This window comes from Pavona decussata, unplaced genomic scaffold, assembly GCF_977016875.1.
Source record: "Pavona decussata unplaced genomic scaffold, jaPavDecu1.1 SCAFFOLD_133, whole genome shotgun sequence".
In the NCBI taxonomy this organism is placed as follows: Eukaryota; Metazoa; Cnidaria; class Anthozoa; order Scleractinia; family Agariciidae; genus Pavona; species Pavona decussata.
In genome coordinates, this window is record NW_028145546.1 from 3860332 (window position 1) to 3882867 (window position 22536).

Genomic DNA, 22536 nt, shown 5'->3' on the forward strand with positions numbered 1-22536 from the left:
TCAGTGCTCGTATTCGTCATAATAAATTCCGTCTTAAGATTGTTAAAGAACCTTAAAAATACCCCTGGCCACCGACAAAGGTAACGACTTCTCAATTCTACGCTTTGGGAGGCATATATTTGCAATAAGTGATTTTATCCTGTTTGATTATGTACCAACAAAGTGATTTTTTTTTTTTACAGATTTTACTTGTAAACGTTACTAAGTACTCTTATCTTACATTGCTTACTTACAGGACACTACCAAACTTAAAAAATTTTCTTACATAACATATATCGCTTACAATACAATTTTTACTGATAATACAGTGTATATCGCTAGCAAAAGAATACAACATACACTTGATGTATGGTCCCGAGGGAAACAGTTAGTTTTGTTTTCCCGAGTCCTGATGTTTCCCGAGACGAAGTCGAGGGAAACATCAGGACTTGAGGGAAAACAAAACTAACTAGTTTCCCGAGGGACCATATATTAAGTGCTTTGTTATATATTTAGATTTTCTCTTCAACAATCACAGCAAAACAAACAACTGAGAGGGCAGCAACTGCGGAATTGTATCGCGGTCGGGTTTGTCGGGATACATTTGTATTTGATCAGGAGCACGTGACCAAAAATAAACCAATCACAGAGCTCGTTTTGTTGAGTGAAAGTCTAGGTATATAACAATACTTACTAATCACCTACAATACAATACTTGCTTACAATACGTTACTAATTACAATACCTTTTTGTGGAGTTCTATTTCCCCGAGGTATTGGCGACTTCTTATATTATGGAATCTATCTCAAAGGGTGAGAGGATTTACGCACACAGTTCAGCCCATTATTACTTCACTAAATCGGAGACTCCACTCATTCAGATAACAAAATATTTCCTCGATAATAATACAACTGCTAAATATTTACAATACTGGAATGACGGAGTGAACTCTATTCAACGGTTCACGAGCATTCATGGAATTAGAAAAAAACACATCGAAGGGAATCCCTACCGTTTAGAATACTGGTTAATGAGATTATCTGAAATTGTTTACATAGCTACTTCCTAAAAACTTTTCTCCTAATGCGCTGATCAATTTGAAACTTCCATGTCTCTTCCCGGACATTTAAACTTTTGAAGTTTGGCTTGTTCAAGTTTCCGCTTTCCTGCAGGACTAAACAGTCGTTCAAATGCCCTACCTTGAGGGAAAATTGTTAGCTTCAATCAATCAGCATGCTTTGCAACCGTGATATATAATGACCCCTTCAAAAGCTATTTTGAAGCCGTTTTGTGTAAACTATTCGCTCACAAAGGCGAAATTCTGTCAAAAACTCCTCAACCAGCCGTTACACCCATTGATTAGCTTCTTCAAAGTTCTGCTCTAGTCAACTCAGTTGGTGTGAAATTAAACTATACTCAAACGAGGTAAAAATACCCAATTTGTATTTATAACATTATCAGCGGTCAAAACGTATGAACATGTACCATAAGAAAATTTCTCCTCCATTTTCGAAGTTTTGCACTTAATTTGGCAAAAACTTACGTCAAGTTATGGGGGACAAAAAGTTCTACCAGTGTTCACATTCAGTCAAATAAATGCGAGTGAAACCGTAAGATGCCATCAATTTGCAAGCAAAAATCGAGTTTATGTACATAACGACAGCTATTGAGGTTACTCAACAGAGTAAAAAATGAATTGCATGTTCGTATATTGTCATTAAGCGTCCCTTGTAAAACTGCTCACTCCAACTGCATGCTACGAAGTTGCTTGTTTACGTCATTCAACTCTTCCCTTGTCCTGTGTAGAAGATGAACCAAGTCAGTTACTTAGAACTTCCTTGTACAGCATAATGAACCGTACTGCTCAGTAACTTTAATTTGAGGAGCACACTCAGGATTTCTTAACAAAATCAAACTTCTTAGAGCCCTTTTACTTAACTCTGGTTTCAAGGGCGACAAACAAATCTCAAAGAACTACTAGAACGGCTGTCAATTAGTCCAATTTCTGAAAATAAGAAATACCTTTTCGAACATTTTTGCATTTCGGATAAATGATCAATTTAACCCGTATTTTAGAGAGAATTTCAAAATGTTTTGTTCTCAAACTGATTAAAAAGATATATAAGGGCACAAATATTCTAAACCTGACCTCTAAAGCTAACAAACGGTGAAACGCTTCTGATCCAAACGAAACTTTACTGAAAATTGATTGGTAGATTACATCGCTATATCATGACAGGTACAGGACCTATATCCATTGCTCTGAGCACCTTTATTTCGCTTTTGTGAAAGATTTTTGACTTATCAAGCCTTCGACCGTGCGTTCTAATAACACCACTTCATTAATAGAACACTTAGACATTCAAGATATCCAAATAGTAGCACCGAAGACGATCATCTTTTTTATAACAGTGGGTGTTTCAAACTCTTAAAACGTCTGCATTTCAGCCATTAGCAACGAGCACTGCACCAACAGTAGACTAAGTGATCCTGTCTTCCTAGACACATAGAGACGATACACCAACAATTGGTCGGTGAGCAGGAGTTCCGCTCAAGTTATCGAAAGTTCAATCAGTCCACCGTACGGAAAATGATGGCAGCTGTGCATTTTACCACAATACCTTGCGAACCTCATACAGCCAACAGGTACAAATGAAAGCCATATTTTTGCGAAATTCGTCTCTTCACTAACAACATTGTATACGCTAGGTTTGAATATTTTAAAACTTTTCTCTTCTTTTTCGCGACCCTTTTTTGGGTTTTCGCATGATAACACTTAAGGTTAAATGAACCAGTGGCCATCCTTTCCGGTACGGCGGATTCCCGGCACCAACTTTCAATATCACCAACAAATCTTTTTCAGGAGTACTCCCATCCGAATGATCACGTAAGATATATTTCAAAGACTCCTAGATTCAACTGATTTCAATAACTCTCATAATTTTCGTAACGTCAACGGCATGAAAATAGCCCACAAGAAAAGGACGGTCATTAACGAAAACACTGACTTACCGTTCAAGGTCAAAGAGGTTGTCATCCAATACCTTCTTTTGCATGGCTTCGCAGGTCTCAAGGTACTTCTTCGCTTCGGTGAATTCTTTCATTGACTTGTACACCATCGCAAGGTCATACAGCGACTTGGCAGTGTCCATGTGGTCTTTCAGCACTTTCTGCCGAATTTGAAGCCCTTCTTCTGCGTACCGTTTAGCGTTGTTAAAATCACCCAGAGCATGATAATTCCTGGACAAACTGTCCAAGATTGTAGCAGTGAACGGATGATGGTCACCCAGTTCTTCTCTGTAAATTGGGAGCGTCTGCGTTTCTCTGATTTCTATGGCTTTGTGCAGTAGTTCATGGGCTCCTTCTTGTTTGTGTGCTGCTTCAAGAGAGATGGCCACTAGAAATGACAAATTTTAGCCTTGTTAATTTTTTCCACTTTTTTATATCCTACCATGTACACGTTGCGATGGTCTATTAAGGTAACGCTTACATAACTCCATCCTCAGGAAGTAGCAACAGGCTAAAATCAGTTTAACACGTGTACGCTCGGCCATTTGGTCTAAAAGTGATAGATTACAACATTGCAACCAACTTGGCGATTCTAACAACCTTTACTCAGTTAAAATAAATTACACGTTGGAAGTGTGAACAAACTTTATTTTTTACCTCCTTTGCAATGTTGTTTTCTTCTCGTATTTGCATCACATTATCAATAACCATCATGAACGCAACTACTTTTTCAAAACTTTGATACGTTTTTTGTCCCGGTTTTATGGTTACTGACAGTTTGTGTAAGAGACTAAGCTGATGATAAGTTAAGAAACGTTACTTGTATGTGTTTTATGGTCCTGTTCTATATGTATTAATGCACTTAACTCACCCGCCATATCATTGTATGTTGCACCCAACATCACGCTGTCTTGCTGCCCATGTTGAATTCGAATTTTAACTGCCTGTTGAATCTTTTCCTTCGCTTCACGGAAGTTGTTTTCTTTTGCCAGAATTCGACCGAGTTTGGCAAGGCACTGGGCTCTGCTGTTACCGGTGCTGATCTCAAGAGCGGTTTGGATTCCTTGTGATTCGTCCAAATAACTTTTGGCCTTTTCGGCGGCCTCATCAGGCTGCAGACATGTTGAAAAGAACACGTTGAACACCTCTCGGATTCCTAACGAGGTAAGACATTCACTGAGCCTTTTCTGGTCTCCCATCTCTTGGCACTTCTGCATCAACTTGGTGAACACTGCTTCGAACCTTTTCTTCCCCATCATCTTTGCGAGTAGTTCCGCAACATTGTTGAAGGTATCGATGCAGTCTCGCTTTTGCTTCTGTTCCATGGTACCATTCTCAAACCAGTCGAGAAGCTGCATAATGTCTTCTTCTTCGTGTCGAAACGCAGTGATGGCTTCTAACACCTCTTTGCTTAGAAATCTCTTGAAGCTGTCTTCAAGGAAATCGAGCAAGTATTTGATGAACACGATACGAGCGCCACGACAGACTTCGCGAAAACGTGCTTCCTGGGTCTTGTTCTGGCAGTATAGTTTTTGGACTGTAAGGAAGCTGTACCGACGTTTCCCTTTATCCTCGATGTCAGTCATGTCCTGTTCCAAAAACGATCGCTGTGCCAATTCTAATATTTCACCTGTTATACCCGGGAAGACCTTCACAGCTGTTTGCATCGCAAATCGTCCTCTAAACAGTGTTAGAGTTGCAAGGGTGTCTTGCAGATGCGGATCGAGTCTGTCAAAGCAGGCGTCAAGACATACGTCTAACTTTTTATCTTCGCCGGCAATTGGAATCCTAGTAAATTTTTCCAATTTCTGCTTTGCGTTTGCGCGTGTCATCATTTCCACAAGATCAGCTGGAACGTCCCGCTGGGAGGCCAAGATAACAAGAGCATGTGGAATTCCACTACAAAACTTAGCGATGTTGTCGGCAGTTTCCTTTTCCAGATGAATCTGGTCACCATAGACCTTTTTCAGCAACTGGAATGAGTCGTCGGGTTTGAACGGAAGCAATCTGATCCATTTTTGGCCTGTGTCAGGGAAAAGAACATTTTCTGTTGAAGTCACCAGCAATTTTACTTTTGCTGAGTCTCTGACTATTTCTAGGATGAAGTTCATGATTTTCTGTGCTTCGGTTGAGTCTACCCTTCTCTCAAGCTGGATATTAGCTTGCCTACTTTCTCTCTTCCAGTGAAGCAAGTGTTCACAGTTGTCCAGCAACACTACTGTGTAAAGATCGCCTTCATTTATCAGACGCCTTTTCACCTCAGAAACCGGCTCGTTCAAAGGATAATGATGTACTTGTGTAGCAATCTTGCAGGCAAGGTCATTAAGTGAACTCATATATTTGCAATTGATGTAGATGACAGCAGTATTCTCACTGTTATCCCGGAGTTCGTTGGCCGCCTGTATTGCAGTAGCTGTCTTTCCCATCCCAACAGCACCATGTATGAGGACACATCTGCAGCGGTCATTTTCCTGCTCTTGGCTGAGGAATTTCTTGATGTCACTCAGCTCTTGCTTGCGATTAACAAAATGTGGAACTGGACCAGGAAGATCAGACAAACGTCTGCAAGCAGCTGTAGATAGATAACATAAACTGTGTATTCTAAAAAATGTATATTTTAGAGAATTTATTTGGCACCAGAAAAACGCCTTGCAAACGTTTTCCATGGAAAGTTTTCTCCCTAATGTAATTCTCAGCAAACTTGACCAATGAGAACTAATTTTTAAACCTCTAAACTCAAGTGTCCACTGACAAGCAACAATCCGGACAAAGTGCCAGTGATTATACAGGGGCACCCAACGAGAACGCTTTTAAGCAAAAATACTTCAATTCTGTGTCCTGTTTTCCAAGATCGATTTGTGTCCTTTTAAAAAGCAAATTGGTGTAAGCTGGTACAGATTGATCTGTTTGAATGCCTGTTGGTTCAGTCTATGAAAATGTTAGCTGAGCTTTCTTCGCATTTTTAAAGACATGTTTGCCCTATCAAAAACAAAAGGAATTAGTTTATACAAGTTGAACGAAATTTTGAGTGGCATTTAGCCATAGATATGGTAGATTTCTTTAGAAATAAACCGGATTTTGAGGCGATTTAGGCCATCTAAAAAGATATCCAATGAAATAAACCGTTGGATACCCCTGATTATATAAAATGGAAAACGTTGACAAATTCTTAATGGTAATCACGGAGTGGCATTTCAGTTACAATTTATAAAATAGGCAACTCTTTCGTTTTGCCTACCACGATGCCGGAGTTGGTGCTGACAAATTGCTTTAGAAAGTACAAAAAGAGAATAGTTATTTATTAAGACTTTCCATCATGATTAACTCAAGCTACCCTGTTCAAGACTATACATAATCAAAGGGTTATAATTTGGTCATGACCGAAGACCTTGAAAGCCAGACTCTTTCACCGCACATTCCGGCCGTTCAATGTACCCCCTTTCTCTGTACGTTCTTCAGGTTAGCTTGGACAACAATGCTCGCTTCCTCTTATAAGCTTTTAGGTTTCCCTTGCGGGTTTAAGAGACCGAAAGCAAGTGACAAGAATGACACATACTGGGGGACATGTTAAAAAAAATACCTGTCAGAGTTTCTTTTATTGGTAGGCCCTTTTGTTCACCTCCTGTATCGAAAACGAAGATAAAAGTACTGTCACGTAATGTTTCAATTTTCGCTATCTTTAAGGCCCTCTTCGAAAGTGCGTTTGCTAATGGGTACCCGGCTTAAACTCCAATAAGCGACCATATTAATTAAAAAGGCCGTGTAGTGCGTGTTACTTAGCACCTAACAGATGTGCCTTTTAAGGAACTTAAAACCACTTTTTTAGCTAGGAACTTGGCCTCCTTGTGTAGGATTCGCTCAAGTGTGTCGAAATACAAGGCAGCCGTGAAGCGGTTTATAGACACACACAAACTGAAAAAATAACTTGCTCCGAAAACCCAAATTGGAGAGCACTTAGATCACAAAGTCCGACGAGCATAAGTCCATGACTATTGCGAAAAACTCCATCTACCCTAGGAAATGAAAAGTGATAAAAGTTACCTTCGTTCATTTCTTGCACTGGTGGCACTTCTCTGTTTTGCTGCTCACCAACCTGCTCTGTGAAAAACCATGAAGAAACTTAATAAATAGTTCATGAGGCTTACTGACAAAATCATGACCGCGAAAAATATTTGATACCCGGTTAAAATTAACCGCACACTTGCACAATTTTCCCTTTTCTTTTTCTCTTTAATGGGGAGGGAAAACGTATGAAACAATCGACAGAGTGTTTCCTTATTATTATTTTAAAAAAGTGGTGTGTTTCATCATGTCTTTATCCAACTTTTTTTTTGCGTCCAGCGTCGGATATCCTAACGTATGCCATGGGTTTTATATAAATTGAAAAAGTGACATTTTGGATCAATGAAAGAGCGAAAGAGTGAACAGACCGAAATAAGCGAATGAAAGAAGAAATGAACCAAAACATAAAACTAAACGAAGACCAATCCATGGATTAACGAAAGACAGAACAAATGCACAACCATGGGTGGATGAACGGACGGACAGATGGATGGATGCATATATGATTCTATTGTAATGAAAACTTCCTTTAATGGCTAATTCGTTCCTCCGTTAAGGCTCAAAATCTAAGGCTTCACAATATATCACTATATCCGATCTCTTAACTCCGCGCGCTTCTCTATTGCTATTCGAGTCCTGTTTCGCAATGTCCTTTCTTATGTCTAGGCCAATCTTAAAACAATCAAAATACGTGGATCGGATATCACAAAGTAATTAAGGTTCGCTTTTCACATCCGGTTGGTTAACAATTGATCAAGTTCAAAGTTCTTCATTAACTATTTCAATCTTTCGTCAAGTTCCAGTTCAAAGTTCATTTTCTCGACACTCCCCCCTTGACCAACCGCTCACTGTTGATCAACAAGTCTCCTGATTACGTCGGCAGTAGCTGCTGCTGCCCGTCTTGGTGGTCTCGAGGTTTCGGAACGAGGATTGGGTTCTTGGACAATTCCGACTTGCTCTTGTGCAGGTGTGTTTCCTGTGTTCACTTCTAGTGGGAAAAGCTTCTGAATCGGCCTCCGCATCCTTGAGTGCTTTCCTTTCTTACTTGTCACTCGCAATAACGCACCTCGCTTGTAACCATCGCTACTCTCAATCACCTCTATCACTTCTCCTAATCTCCAGTTACTTCGTGAACTGTCTTCATGGACCAAAACCACGTCACCAGTCTTGATCTCTCTGTCTTGAACTCCCTTTGAGCTGCAACGATGAAATTCTCTCAGGCCCACAAGGTACTCGTTTTTCCAGCGTTTCCAAAAATGTTCCAGGAGTTTACTGAGGTATAGTGCCCTTCGTTGCAGTTTGGATACAGGTTCTTCATCATCGCTTAGCTGGTCGTTATCCGGTAGAGTGGCTAAACGTCTTCCGATCACTAAGTGTGAGGGTGTAAGTGGGTTGTCTGTGACTTCAGGGTAGATGTACGTAAGAGGTCGTGAGTTTAGCACTCCCTCCACTTCTGTCAGAACAGTGAGGAGTTCTTCATATGTCAGCTGTGCCTTTCCTAAGACTTTGCGGAGGCTCCTCTTTACTAGCTGTACCATACGCTCATAGTATCCCCCCCACCAGGGGGCCTTCTCCAGAATAAAGTGCCAGGCTATGCCGTGGTTTGCGGCATAATCTTGGGTCTTCTTGTCTTGAAATAACTGGACAAGGTCTCTGTTGGCTTTCTTGAATGTTTTGGCGTTGTCAGACGTTATGGAGGCTGGTGTTCCTCGCCTGGCTGTGAATCTTCGTAGACACCTTATGAATGCTTCTGATGACAGGTCTGGGGTAAGTTCCAGATGCAAGGCTCTTGAAGTGGCACATGTGAAGAGACAAATATAAACTTTCTTCATCTGTTTGGCTGCACCGCTCCCAGTTTTCACGAATAAGGGGCCGGCGAAATCTACTCCTACGTGTGTGAACGCAGAGGTGGCGGTGACCCTTGATTCAGGCAGATCGCCGCTCGGTGGCGGTGTGTAAGGCCTTCCTTCCAATTTCCTGCATACGACACAGTGGTGAAGGATCTTCTTGACAAGCTGTCTTCCCTTCGGAATCCAGTATTCACTTCTCAATTCTGTGAGTGTTTCTTTGACTCCTCCATGTTTCACTTTTCTGTGGCAGGCTTCAACAATCAATTTCGTCACGTGATGTCTTCTTGGCAACAGGATAGGGTAACGTGTTGCGGCATCCAGTTGTGCGTTTCCGAGTCGACCTTTACTCTTGATAACGTTGTCTTCGTCATTGAACAATCCAAGTTGAAGCTTAAGGTTGTCTAAATTCTTCTCATTCTTCATGGTTTCTTGTAAACTGCGGATCCATAGACACTTTGCTTCGTCAATCTCTTCCGCTGTTAGGCTTGGCTCTGTATTCTGAGGCTCTCTCTTTTGGTTTCTCGAAGACTTCAAATTTTTAATGAACTTTAGGCAGAAGGCTGTCACTCTGAATAGTTTCATGACATCACTGAATCGTTCGCAGTCGATGTCGTCGGTAAACTTCACAGGCTTGTTCGGTGTAGGCTCTTTGGTCAGGTTAACAAGGCTACTTGTATTTGTCACAATCTCTGGGCTCCGTTTCATTGGTTTGACTTCTTTCTTGCACTCTTCTGAAAGATCTTCTTCGTTCGATACTCCGGACTTCGGGTAGTGATTTGAGGAACCCTTAAGCCAAGCAGGACCTTCCCACCACAGGCTGTTACTCACTAGTTCGGATGCTGGACATCCTCTGGACCCGACGTCAGCGGGGTTCTCGACTCCGGGGCAGTGGCGCCAGCTCTTTACATCGGTCAACTTTTGGATCTCGTCTACTCTGTTTTGAACGAACTGCTTGAAGTCCTTGTTGGCCTGGATCCAATAAAACACGGTGATGCTGTCAGTCCAGCAGAAGACTTCTTCGATGTTAATTACTTGTGACAAGGCTTCTCGTGCGGTTGCGACCAGGCGTGCTAGGATGAGTGCGGCAAGTAGTTCAAGTCTTGGAATAGTCATGGGCGACGAGGGCGTGACTCGCGTCTTGGACGCTACAAGGCTGGTCCTGTATCCTTCTTCGGTTTCAATGCACAAGTAAACAACTGCACAGTAGGCTTCTTTAGAGGCGTCTCCAAAACCATGCAGGGAGGCTGACTTGACCTTCTTTCTCTCGCCCGGAAAGTAGTAGCGGCTCACGCTTATCTGACTGACCTTTTCCATGTCGTTCATCCACTTCTGGAGGTAATGCTGCTGGTGTGGAGGGATGGGACTGTCCCATTCGCATTTGTTAAGGCACAGTTTTTGTAACAGCATTCGAAGCCCAACCATCACCGGTGAAATAAGCCCCAGTGGATCAAACAATTTAGCTGCGATTCGGAGAATGTTTCGCTTGGTAGGTTCCAGATTTCTGGCGAATTCCACAACTTTGTTTAACTTCATGATAAAGATGTCTTCTTCCAAGTTCCAATTTGTTCCAAGCACTTTATGCTCCTTAGTCGGGTCAATCTCATCTAAGCCACCAACGCAGAGTTTTGCGAAGGACTGGTCTTCGTTCGAGGGTGACTCTTGCTCTTTAAGGCGTTCCTTTTTGAGGCGATCAAGGGTGATTTTCTCAATAACTTCTTTCTTGTTTGAGGCCCATTTTCTCAGGTTAAATCCTCCCGCTGCAAAGCAGGCGTTCGTTGTGTTGTAGAGAGCGTAGGCTTCGTCATCGTCTTCGCCGCCAGACGTCCAATCGTCGACATATAGGCCTTCTAATGTGTTGCGTGCTAGGTCTGGATCGTTCTCGTAGTACTTGGTAACATGGTGTTTAAGGGTGGCGTTCAGCAGGAAAGGCGAACAGTTCATTCCAAAGATCACTCTACAGAAACGGTAGATCAGGACGTTTGGATCTTCACTGTTGATGTCATCGACCCACAGGAATCGCATGAGGTCTCTTTGTTGCTCGTCCACCTCTATGTTAAGAAAGGCTTTCTGGATGTCTGCAACTAATCCCACCTTATGGGCCCTGAAGCGCATTAGTATGTCGGCAATCCCTGCGGTCAGCGGTGGACCAGTATAAACGCAATCGTTCAGCGAGGGACAGCTTGGTTTCACCTTTGCGCTTGCATCGAAAACAACCCTTAATTTAGTTGTTAAGGCGTCACTTCTTAAGACGGCTTGATGGGGTAGGTAATGGATGTCGCGTGACAGTTCTTCTTTCTCGTCCACCAGTTCTATGATGTTCTCACGAAGTTGGTCTTCAAATACTTGGTTGTATTCTCTTAAGATTGAAGGTTCCTTTCGTAAACGTCGCATCAGAGAGTTTAACCTGACGAGGCTAAGGTCATAATTGTCAGGAAGGAGATCTCGCTTCTCTTTCAGGGGAAGCGTCACGCAATAACGCCCGTTTGCAAATGATATGTTCTCCAGAAACGTTTCGTGCACAGTCTCTTTGTCTCGAATTCCAATGGAGTCCAGGTCCCAAAGACGACAGAGTAATTCCTCCGTTCGGGGACTTTCGTGTTTTGGTTCAGCGGCAACTTTAAGAACATGTGTTGAAACGAAATTAACGCTTGAAAGTCGCGGATTTTTACTCTCTCCAGAGACTGGACCAGACAATACCCATCCTAGAATGGTACAACTTGCCACAGGACCTTCACCGTTTTCTCCACGTTTTGTCGCGCCAGTGAAAAACGACCACATGAAATCCGCTCCTATCAGTAAATCTATCTCCAATTCTTCGTTTCCATGTACACCATCGGCCAATTCGATATCTCTTAGATAGGCAAATCGTTTTATCGCAGTGTCAATCTCTTGATTTCCGATCGGCGCACAAATTGTCGGCACTACAAAGCATTCAATTTCTTTCGATGACAACTTGTTTGTATTTCCAACGCTGACTTTTATCTTTTCACACGCAGTTGGTTGGCCAGTGACGTCAGTTCCAAAGGTTTTTATCAAAAGAGACTCTTTGCTGATCGTTGGCAAGCTCAACTGGTCACGCACGCGTTGTGTTACGTAACTCTTTTGGCTCCCTGAATCGAAGATTAATCTGGCTTCAATTCCGTTCGAGGCTGTTGTACTTCCATTTTGTATCAGGGCTAAGGCGGTCTGAAGTAACACTGAATCTTGCGATCCCACGTGAAAGGTACTTGCTTGCACAGGAGGAGGCTGTCGGTTTGTGGCATTTCCGTTGTCGCTGTTGTTTTGGCCATTTACCCTGGTTTCCTTTTTCATGACTCTTTCTGGAGTTTCGATTTCGCACAGGCTAACATGATGCCTACCAGAACATTTAAAACAGGCAATTTTCGATTGGCAATCTTTTGCAAGGTGGCTTCTTCTAAGGCAAACGAAGCACCGTCCCTGCTTTTTCAGAGATTCTCTTCTTGCGGCTTTGCTAGTCACGACGTGACAGCTCGCTGTCGGGTGTAGCTGTTTACAAAATGTACAATGCGTTGTACTTGAAGGCGTGTTTTCTGTGAACAAGATGCCTGCTACACTGGCATTACGCGTGATGCTGGGGCTGATTCATTTATTCCAACTGTATGCTTTGCCGATTGATAAGACTATCCTTGCTAGTGGAATAGTTTAAGTCACGACGATCGCGTTACGTTGTTTCCTTTGTGTTACGCGACTCAGAGTATCACCGGAAATTTTAGCCTCCCACGCAGACGTTCTTAGGGCAGGAACGCGTGACGAACCCCCAAGAACGTCTGCGTGGGAGGCTACGGAAAATTTGTGAAATTCCATTGCGATAACGTAAGCTTCTCAATGACCTCTTTTCTGTCTGCAATCAATCGCGTCGTGGTCTAAGACTGTCAAACAAAGCACGATTCCTTCACTAAGAACTCACCAATTTCCACCGTTTTACGTGTCGGGTGCTTCTTAGAAGTTATTCTTTCGATTTGCCGCTTCAAAATGGTGAAATTTCCCTTTGAAAACGGCACACTTGAGTCCAGAACATGTTAAAACAATATGGCGCGACTTAATCCGTCTTTAATAAATATATCAAATGATGCATTGACGTCACACAGGTAGGGGTGAGTGGGTCCCCTCCCTCACGATATAAGCGACAAGAATGGATTTTGATTGGCCTGCTGTTGTTGAAGACAATCAGAACAATACATCCCGAGTAGGAGAGGGGAGAGTTTAATGAACAAGATGCCTGCTATACTGGCATTACGCGAGATGCTGGGGCTGATTCATTTATTCCAACTGTATGCTTCGCCGATTGATAAAACTATCCTTGCTAATGGAATAGTTTGAGTCACGACGATCGCGTTACGTTGTTTTCCGTGTGTTACGCGACTCAGACTATCAGCGGAAATTTGTCAAATTCCATTACGATAACGTAAGCTTCTCAATGACCTCTTTTCAGTCTCGCGTCGTGGTCTAAGACTGTCAAACAAAGCACGATTCCTTCACTAAGAACTCACCAATTTCCACCGTTTTACGTGTCGGGTGCTTCTTAGAAGTTATTCTTTCGATTTGCCGCTTCAAAATGGTGAAATTTCCCTTTGAAAACGGCACACTTGAGTCCAGAACATGTTAAAACAATATGGCGCGACTTAATCCGTCTTTAATAAATATATCAAATGATGCATTGACGTCACACAGGTAGGGGTGAGTGGGTCCCCTCCCTCACGATATAAGCGACAAGAATGGATTTTGATTGGCCTGCTTTTGTTGAAGACAATCAAAACAATACATCCCGAGTAGGAGAGGGGAGAGTTTAATGAATAAATTAATGTACCGATTTGTGTATACGACGAAGAAAAAAAAAAAGAAATCGACCCGTTTTAAGACACGGTATGCCCCCTCAGGGCATCCCGCGTAATAATGCCGACGCGCTTGTTGGCTCTCGTTTTCCACTCCTTCGATCATCTGGACTGTATGATTTCTCTTTCGTGGTAAGGGCCGGTACTCCCTCACATCTTTCCCTGTTCTCGACTTCGTTTCGCAGAAGTTGCAGTATTTCAGTAAGATTCCATTCTCCATCCTTGATTTCACGGCCCACCAAAAGGCGAATATCGTCGGGAATTTTGGACATCAGTACGGGAACCAAAAAACTTCCATACGTTTCTGCAGGCACATCTAAAGCTTGTAATCCCCTTACGTGGGCTTCGATTTTGTCGAAGGTTTCTCTCAGTTTTCGAGTGTCCGATGTGTTTTGTAAAGGCGTCAACTTTAGGAAGCTATCCATGTGACTACTTATAATTACTTGCTTGTTCCCGAATCGCTTCGTTAGAAGGTCAATGGCTGCGCTGTAATTATCACTCGTTAAAGGTAGACCTGCGATTGTAGAGGCTGCAGATCCGTGTAAAAGGCTTCTTAAGTAGTTGAATTTATCGATCTTGTGTAATTCGGGATTTTCGTGGACTGCGCTCCTAAAGCTATCCCAAAAGGTAAGCCACTGGCTTGGATCCCCATAGAAATTCTTCAAAGTAAGTCGAGGCAGTTTCGCGTGCTTGTTTGCAATGGCTGGGCCTTGTGATGCTTGGCTTGGCGACGGAGCACCATGCTCATGGCTGTCTTTTCGTGACAACACGCTTTCAATTTCGACAACAATCTCCAATATCTTTTCACTGAAGACGCCAGCTTCTTCGATCTCTTCTTCAATCGCTTTCTCGTCATCTAGGGTGTCTAAAATATCGGCGTCCAAACTATGAATAGTTTCTAGTCGATCTTGAAGCGACATTTTCAGTTGTTTCAGCTTGTTTTCTAAAGACGGATCGTAGTTTTTTACGATTTCTTCTGCTTTGGCCATCAGCTTCGTTGCGTACGAGCGATGCCCCTGTCGTGATTTTTTCTTCTTCGTCATGTTATCCAATGTTATCCGGCTCGAAGGACCATGTAATGAAAACTTCCTTTAATGGCTAATTCGTTCCTCCGTTAAGGCTCAAAATCTAAGGCTTCACAATATATCACTATATCCGATCTCTTAACTCCGCGCGCTTCTCTATTGCTATTCGAGTCCTGTTTCGCAATGTCCTTTCTTATGTCTAGGCCAATCTTAAAACAATCAAAATACATGGATCGGATATCACAAAGTAATTAAGGTTCGCTTTTCACATCCGGTTGGTTAACAATTGATCAAGTTCAAAGTTCTTCATTAACTATTTCAATCTTTCGTCAAGTTCCAGTTCAAAGTTCATTTTCTCGACATCTATGAGCTTGCTTCAAAATAAGCCTGTTGCAATACTAACCTCTTCCTTCCTCTTCATTTGGAGGAGCGTCCGCCATATTTGCCTGATGATCGTGTCAATTCTCAATAATCGTGTGCTTGGCGCTTCTTTAACTGATGAAAACAAAAATGAAGGCGTTTGATGAAACATAGCGGGAGCTCCTTTTGAACAACACGATGCGGATCCCGGGGGGATTCCCATATGAAAGGGGCGGGGATGCTCGTCGGAAATTCTCAATTAAACCCTTTATAAGGAGACCAATTTAGGCATGGCCCAAACTTTTTTTATCCCCTACAAGAGACCATTTTAAAACACAGACAAATATAAGATACAGTAACTTTTCGCGTGCAACCCTAAACGACACCTTCACGGCTAAATATAATGGCGTTTTACCCAGAACACCCTAAGTTAAGTGAGACCAAAATCCGAAAATTACACCCTTAAGCGAGACGATGAGCATCCCCGCGCCCTTCATATGTCAGAATTTTTATTTTCGAAAAATAGCCTATGATGCAACAATTTTGGGGGGCGAGTGATAACTGCGCGTTCCGTTATAATTATGACTTCTGTTGATAACGGTAATCTTGTTTTTATAATCCCTATAATTACTGAAGGAATTACCCTGTTTTTTTGTTGTTTTTTCTTAATAAAAGTATCTTCTTCTCCTACATTTGCAGTTTGAAATTTTCGGTCGAGTCATTATAGGTTGTTCCGTTGAGCTTGAGTTATGCATACTTGGCCGGGAGATCATGAAACTCTACTAACATCTATAGAGGCGGAAATTGCGTCAACAACACGCATTCTGCAAAAATCAAGCATCGTCGCCAGTCGTCCTAGGCGAGCGGTGCGATCACCCGTTGAGCTGATCGGGATCGATAGGGACCACTTCTTTATCGAGCACCTGTTTCGCAAGCTCGCCGAGTAAGCTCGATAAGTGCGTTGAGGCCATGAGGCCTGGAAACAACCAAAACAAGGCCGCCGAAACTCCTGATAGATATTTGTAGAGCCAATATGTTATAAAATTTTTACCAGGCAACTTTTTAAAAAATTAAAGCACAGGATATTTCAATCTGATTGGTTCTCTATCCAAGACATTATTGCCGTTACTACCTTGTTTGGAACGTCCGTGTTTGCAAAAGAAATTCCGATAACTGACATTTCTTCCTGTGGTTTGAATATATTGTAAAACAATCCTTTCACTCAATCGAGTTCATAAACGCCCCAATTTCTTGGAATCAATTAACAGCTTCAGGCACCAATAACCAATAAATTAACGTTTGGTATGTAATGTGGTTTAGTTTCCTACACCGAAACAAGCATTGTTCAGTCATTTAGCTGGTCGCGATTAATAATTTTACAATCGGAGAGAGACAGTGTGGCTACTTGCAATTGTCGCCGTGTAGTCATAAAATGCATGGAGACGTTCAACTTTTAGTGGATTTTGGCAGAGCAGGAGTATTGAGCGGAAGGGTTGGTATCGATTCATAACAAAGGGATAAATCCCTCTTTCCTGTCTGCTGCTTAACTCGGTAGATTTATCTTCAGATACTGAATGGGTGAATTCTGGAATTGAACAGTTCACAGCGACAAACCAGTGTTCCGTCTGGTCTTTCGGCCATAATTTTTTTTCAAGCATTATTCCTTAATTGATCCTAGCTGTTTTGCTATGTATATTTGAATCACAATGCCTTTTAGTAACCTTGCATATCAGGAAACATCCTTTATTTGTCAGTTTCAGCGAAATGTAAAAAGAAATTAAACGCTAAACATCTTTGAACTGTTTTATGGTCACTAACGTTAAGTAAGCTACCGAATACCATAGTCTGCGCAGAGTTTGACACGCTAAGAGTTATATGCTTCAATTCGCTTCAAGTTGTCTGCCCAAGTAAAATGTTTATATCATTCAGATTTACAGCATTGAAAACACAAAATAGCTTTCGGTGATTGAAGATAACAATTTTCCAGCGGCGAATAAAAACAACCATGATCCGGTGGTAACTGACTGACCGCAACTGTACCAATAGTAACTCAATCAATGTAGACCTTAGGCTAATATTTCGGGTCTAAGTGAATGGCAAAAGAGGTTGGTGTGTGCGACCGGCCAGGCTTGGAAGTGTCTACAGCCGTCACAATCTCGTTGGTTACTTTTAAAACTTATATAGTAAAAAGGAGGGAAAGCAAGTTTGTTCTACTGAAGTTTACTAAACTAAACTATAAAAGCCAAAAGTTCGAGCACCCGAGTATCAGTAATTAAGCGACACTGATTATCTTACCTGTTAGGAGTTCTGTTCTCACCTTTTATCCAAACATATACATCACGACGCTTACCTCAACTGATTACACGCAAATCCAAACATGCCTATGCATGTCAGTGCTGTTAATTAAACACCCATTATTTTAATAGTCGTTTCACCTATCATGATACATTTATCGAGTGGACTGAAACAAAAGAATTTTTAATTGTATTTTAAGGGATTCAGAAGACATTTAAATATAAAAAGAAGACTGATATGCAAACTTTTTCAGCGTCGTCAATGACTACACTTTTTTCGACTGCTTACCTGAAACCGTTAAAAGCTTCTTCGAATTATTTTTCAAAGGCCTTGAGTTGCGTGCAGCCATTGTTTGTGCGTTGCGCCGTTTTGTGGTCTAGTAATTAGCATTGTTTACATGTAAGTTTCAGTTCCGTTGGGCTTTTTCCCTTCAGTAACCTTTTAAACTTTTGCTGTATACCTAGACAGGGGGAGATCATGAAAACCCCTTTGTATAATCCATCATAATTATGCCCGCTGAGAAAATATTTCTTATGATAAACCACAGCATGTTACACTTTAAAGCAATCTAACTGATTCTCTATTCAAGGTATATGACGTAACTTACTGTTACTAGTTATTACCTTATTTGGAAAGTCCGAATTTTCAAAGCAGGGAAAATCGTTGTTTGTTTAACTTGCTTTCGTGCAATTTCCTTCAACTAATAAACTGGTATTCGGAAAACTCTAGTTGAACATATTACAAAGTCATGACGAGCCCTTGGGCTCCTGCCGGAATCAATTATTCTTTTATAACTGATCCTGTGGACGAATTCTTGATACATGCCCCGATTTCTTGGATCATAAGTTGAGAATAATTGTTAAATACCTTCAGGCAACAAATGACAAAGAAATGAAGATTAACCTGAGGTATATTTACTGGAATTATTCAATTTCCTAGTTCGAAAGAAACGCTTGACATAATTCTCGGCCAAAAGCTTTGATCAGCCAGTCAGGTAAAAACGTTAAATGATGCTAGTAGTAAATACAGTCTTGCTCCATTTACATAACGCAAACTTTGCCTTACTAGATATTGGCTCAAACAAGTAGAGGGATAAACCCATTTCCCAGTCGGCTGCTTAATAGGTATATTTGAGATGAATTTTGGAACTGAACACTCAAGCGCGCCATACCATTGCTCCATTTTAGCATTTCAGCTCCAAGTACATAGTGCAAGCTAGTTTCCATTACATCTTCCTTTCCTTCTAGGAATTGATGAATATTTATAGTTATATTAAATGAAGCTTCCAAATCAAGAAGCATATCCTTTATCTCACTCTTTAAACAAACTTTTAAAAGGATAAGAAATGGCTGTATATGTTTTTGAACTGTTCTGTGATTATTAGTTAACAATCAATTAAAAACAGCCTGGAAAGCTACTGCCGGTTTTGAATGTAACAGGAGAGGGTCTTGGTGGTACTGAACAGCCAAGCAATATTCCCTTGATCCGGTTCCCCACACTAAACACAGTTTTGTTCGATCACGTCCCCCTATTCAGTATTCATAGTTAATCCGTTTAAATATAAACGGAAAAAATGTTTGTAAACAGGAATAAATCCCTTTTCCAGTTGGGTGGATAAGAAAATCGATATTTTGTTTTCAGATATTGTCTAATAAATACTGGAAAAAAATTAAGTACACCACTTCTTTGTTCCATTCTGTTTTTTCCCTGCCTTAATTACTTAAGTCCTGGTTATTGTCCCATGCAAATTTCAATTCAAAACGTGTTTCTGTACTGCAATGCTGAATATTTATAGCGGTAACCTTGAACATTTAGTGGTATCCTTTCAGCCCTTTATCTGACACTTTTAGCAAGAACGTTTTAAGAATATGAAGACATTATTACCCTTACTAACCTATTTGGAACGTCCGTGTTTAAAAAAGTAAACGCTCCAATCATTGTCAAATAGCTTCAGCCAACCAAGAAATGAATGTTTGGTATGTACTGTGGTTTATTTAGTTTCCTAGACCGAAACAAGCATTGTTCAGTCATTACGCCGGTCGCGATTAATAATTTTGCAATAGAGAGAGTGTGATTGTCGCCATGTAGTCATAAAATGCATGAGCAAATAGTGAGCGGAAGAGTTGGCATTGTTTTATACCAAAGGGATAAATCCCTCTTTACTTAACTCGGTATATTTATCTTCAGATACTGAACCATTGAATTCTGTGACTGAACATCTAAGGGCGACATACCAGTGTTTCATCTAGTATTGCGGCCATACTTTTTTTCCCAAGCATTATCACTCCCCATTATTTCTTAATTAATCCTAGCTATTTTCCTTACATATTAAGAAGTATCCTTTGTCTGGCATTTTCAGCGAAACTTAAAAAAAGAAATCAGTGGTAAGATATCTCAGTTTGAACTGTTTTAGATCACTGAAGTTAAGTAGCTCAGTACCGAATATGATAGGCTGTATGGGTGATTGACACGGGAAGGTTATACTGTGCGATACGCCTCAATTCGTCTGTCGCTTCAATTTGTCTGTCGAATTTGAAGTATGTGTTTATTTCCAGTATTGGAAACACAAAGTGACTTTAGATACTTGAAAGCGGCTAAACCGCTACAGTCTCGCTACCCTCAAACTAACTTATAATTACTTAAAAAGAGTCGGGAACCAAGCTTGTTCTACCGGCGTTCACTGGACCAAACTACAAAGCCGGAAGTAAGATATTAAGTTTTGTCCGAGCTGATCGACCGGAGTGACAGTTTCCTTGAGCGACAATAAGAAAGTCTCTAAGTGACGTTATTTTAACATTCATTTCTCACCTGTGCATGTTATGAGTTCTATTCTCAATTTTTATCCCAATGTCATGACGCTGATTTCAACAGATGGTATTATCAGTCAAAGCGGAGTGTTTGTTTACACTCAACTCCGAACAGATCGATTTATGTCTGTCAGGTGCTGTTAAAGCTTTAAGCCGGCACTCTTTTCACACCCAACAGTTTGATTGGTCGAGTCTTCCGTGATGATCTATTAATAAAGTGCCGGCTGAAACAAAATATCTAACGGTTGAACGCCATTCTCTTATGCATCTCAAATTAACTTGTCGCAGAGCTTGCTCATAAGAACTGCTGTGTCACTGTCGGGTTATCTTGTTTCTTGGAATGATCAAGAATTACTTGCATGGGAACAAGAATCAGTGACTCGTTGCTCAATCGGTTTCCACTTCTCCGCAGCAAGGCAGTACTCCAAACAAAAACAAGAAAATTGGTTGATTGATTGATTGATTGATTGATTGATTGATTAATTGATTGATTGATTGATTGATTGATTGATTGATTGATTGATTGATTGTCACCTGCAGTCTCATCCCATAAGCCGCTTTGGTTTTACTTTTATCGTGCATGTATAAATACATAAAGGTTATTATTAGTAGTAGTGGTATGAAAACAGTGCAAGAACTATGCTGTGTCTATACTCAGAGTAACTTATCATATTTTCTTGATTAAACGCCGGATCCCGATTAAACACCGGCTTCGTATAATGCATCAGTCAATTCCAGCTGTGTCCATCCCCCGCCCCCTGGCCGATCCTCGGGAATAAGGATATTTTGAAAATAAGCTGGCAAATGCCCCACAGCCGGAACAAAACGTTGTTCAAATGCCCCGGGGTATGGGCTCAAAAATGTTTTGTTTTCTTCCTTTCTCGACTTACCTGCAATAAAATCTAAGGTAATTCAGGCCAAATTTAGTCCCAGCTAAGTCTTGTTTTACCGTATTTAGTGCCAAATAGGTCATTCTGCAGCTCTAGCATCCCATTTGCGTCCTATCTAGACGTATTCTAGAAGAAACTTACTGAATTTGCCAATGAATTGGTCATTAGGAGAAGCGAAAATGTTATAAGGCAAGAACAGTGAGATGGTCAAATGCCCCGGGGTAATTGGGTGGAAGGCTAATGCCCGACCCCCGGGATGGACAGTGCGGGAAAATGCCCCACTATTGCTCGGGGGGGGGGGGGGATGGGCACGGCTGGAATTGACTTATGCATAAACGCCGGCTCAAAACTGCCGATTTTTAAATAAACGCCGGGGGCGTTTAATCTAGAAAATACAGTAAGTTCAAACTAGTTTCTTGAGGGACTGGTTATGAAACCTTGCCATGAAAACAATGGTGCTGTAGTTTATGTTGGAAGGGCCGCGATGCTGCAAAATCCTTTGTTTAAACGTTCACAACACAGTTGAATATCTTAACAAAAACGTTTCGATTGGTCAGTTGCTCCAACACATTCCAAATTCTATTGTTGTTTGTGCAGGGTCAAGGCCAAAAAGGCAAACAAAAACATATGACAAAGAATTTTGTCTGATTTCATAACCATTGCCCTCAATTAACTATGGTTTTGAATGATGAGTGGCTGCCTGATCGAGTGGCTGCTTTCCCTTGCTAGTCGTACACAGTCTTGCGCTTTCTAAAGAACGCAAACTCAGTTACCATACTAGATATTGGGCCTAAGAAGGACAGGGATAAATCCCTTTTCCAGTCGGCTGGCTTAATCGGTATATTTGTGAGGAATTCCGGGAATCAGAGCATTCAAGCGCACAGGAGTACCATTAGCATTTTAGCCCTGGGGAAACTTACTTCATCTTGATTGTTATCATACCGTTTAACGTTGGGAAAAACAAGCACGTGCTACCCTAAGACTGGACTGAAAAGCCGTAAGTAATTTTGAGCCATAACTGAACATTCCGCTGTTGGCAATGATTTAAATGACATGTTATTACATGATCATCTTACCTGTTTAATTATACACTTCTATTAAACCATTTTTATCCAAACATCAAGATGCCTTTTTCAACTGGTTGCGTGCTAGCAGCGGCCTGAATTTCAGCCTCCTCCAGGCTGTCGCTTAATTCCGGAAGAGACTACTTTATAATTAAATAGTCGTTAATGCCGTACCGCGACGTCACGTCCCAAGAATTAAAAGTCCTTAAAAAAACCCGTATAAATCCCTTGTTCCAGGCGAGTAACTCAAGCATCAGGCTTTTTTGAGGATGGGGGGGGGGGGGGGGGGGGTGGCTGAAGAAAGGCCTGATACAAAGGCATTCATCGGCTGGTATTAACCTC

At 41.4% G+C, this 22536-nt stretch overlaps 2 protein-coding genes across 4 annotated transcripts in view; one reads left to right on the forward strand and one right to left on the reverse strand.

Annotated features, from left to right (window-relative positions):
- Positions 1-1585: 1585 nt before the first annotated feature.
- On the reverse strand, positions 1586-20573 carry LOC146468316 (uncharacterized). Of its 3 annotated transcripts, none has more exons than XM_085124989.1 (6): positions 20242-20573; positions 7030-7086; positions 6569-6610; positions 3860-5560; positions 2992-3376; positions 1586-1777 (listed from the first exon to the last, which is right to left on the reverse strand). In XM_085124989.1, the coding sequence occupies exons 2-6, from the start codon at positions 7037-7039 to the stop codon at positions 1720-1722; spliced, it is 2196 nt and encodes a 731-aa protein (XP_084981115.1). In that variant the 5' UTR covers positions 7040-7086; positions 20242-20573; the 3' UTR covers positions 1586-1719. The 3 variants fall into 3 exon arrangements, with proteins under 3 accessions (XP_084981115.1, XP_084981114.1, XP_084981113.1); XM_085124988.1 differs by lacking the exon at positions 20242-20573 and adding an exon at positions 15182-15357; XM_085124987.1 differs by lacking the exon at positions 20242-20573 and adding an exon at positions 15178-15214.
- The window catches only part of LOC146468317 (large ribosomal subunit protein uL22-like), a 75464-nt gene continuing 59599 nt past the window's right edge, over positions 6672-22536 (forward strand). The window contains exon 1 of the mRNA XM_085124997.1: positions 6672-6685. The gene's annotated coding sequence lies outside the window, so the exon portion shown is untranslated. The remainder of the gene's footprint in view (positions 6686-22536) is intronic.

What these genes read in the sequence shown, in the direction of transcription:
- LOC146468316 (XM_085124988.1), bottom strand. Translation starts at nt 15,218, where the DNA reads ATGGCGGACGCTCCTCCAAATGAAGAGGAAGGAAGAG. An exon ending in AGTGCAAGAAATGAACGAAG is followed by an intron (nt 6,611 to 7,029) that starts GTAACTTTTATC and finishes TTTTCGATACAG; the next exon opens with GAGGTGAACAAAAGGGCCTA. An exon ending in AACCTCTTTGACCTTGAACG is followed by an intron (nt 1,778 to 2,991) that starts GTAAGTCAGTGT and finishes TCTTCTACACAG; the next exon opens with GACAAGGGAAGAGTTGAATG.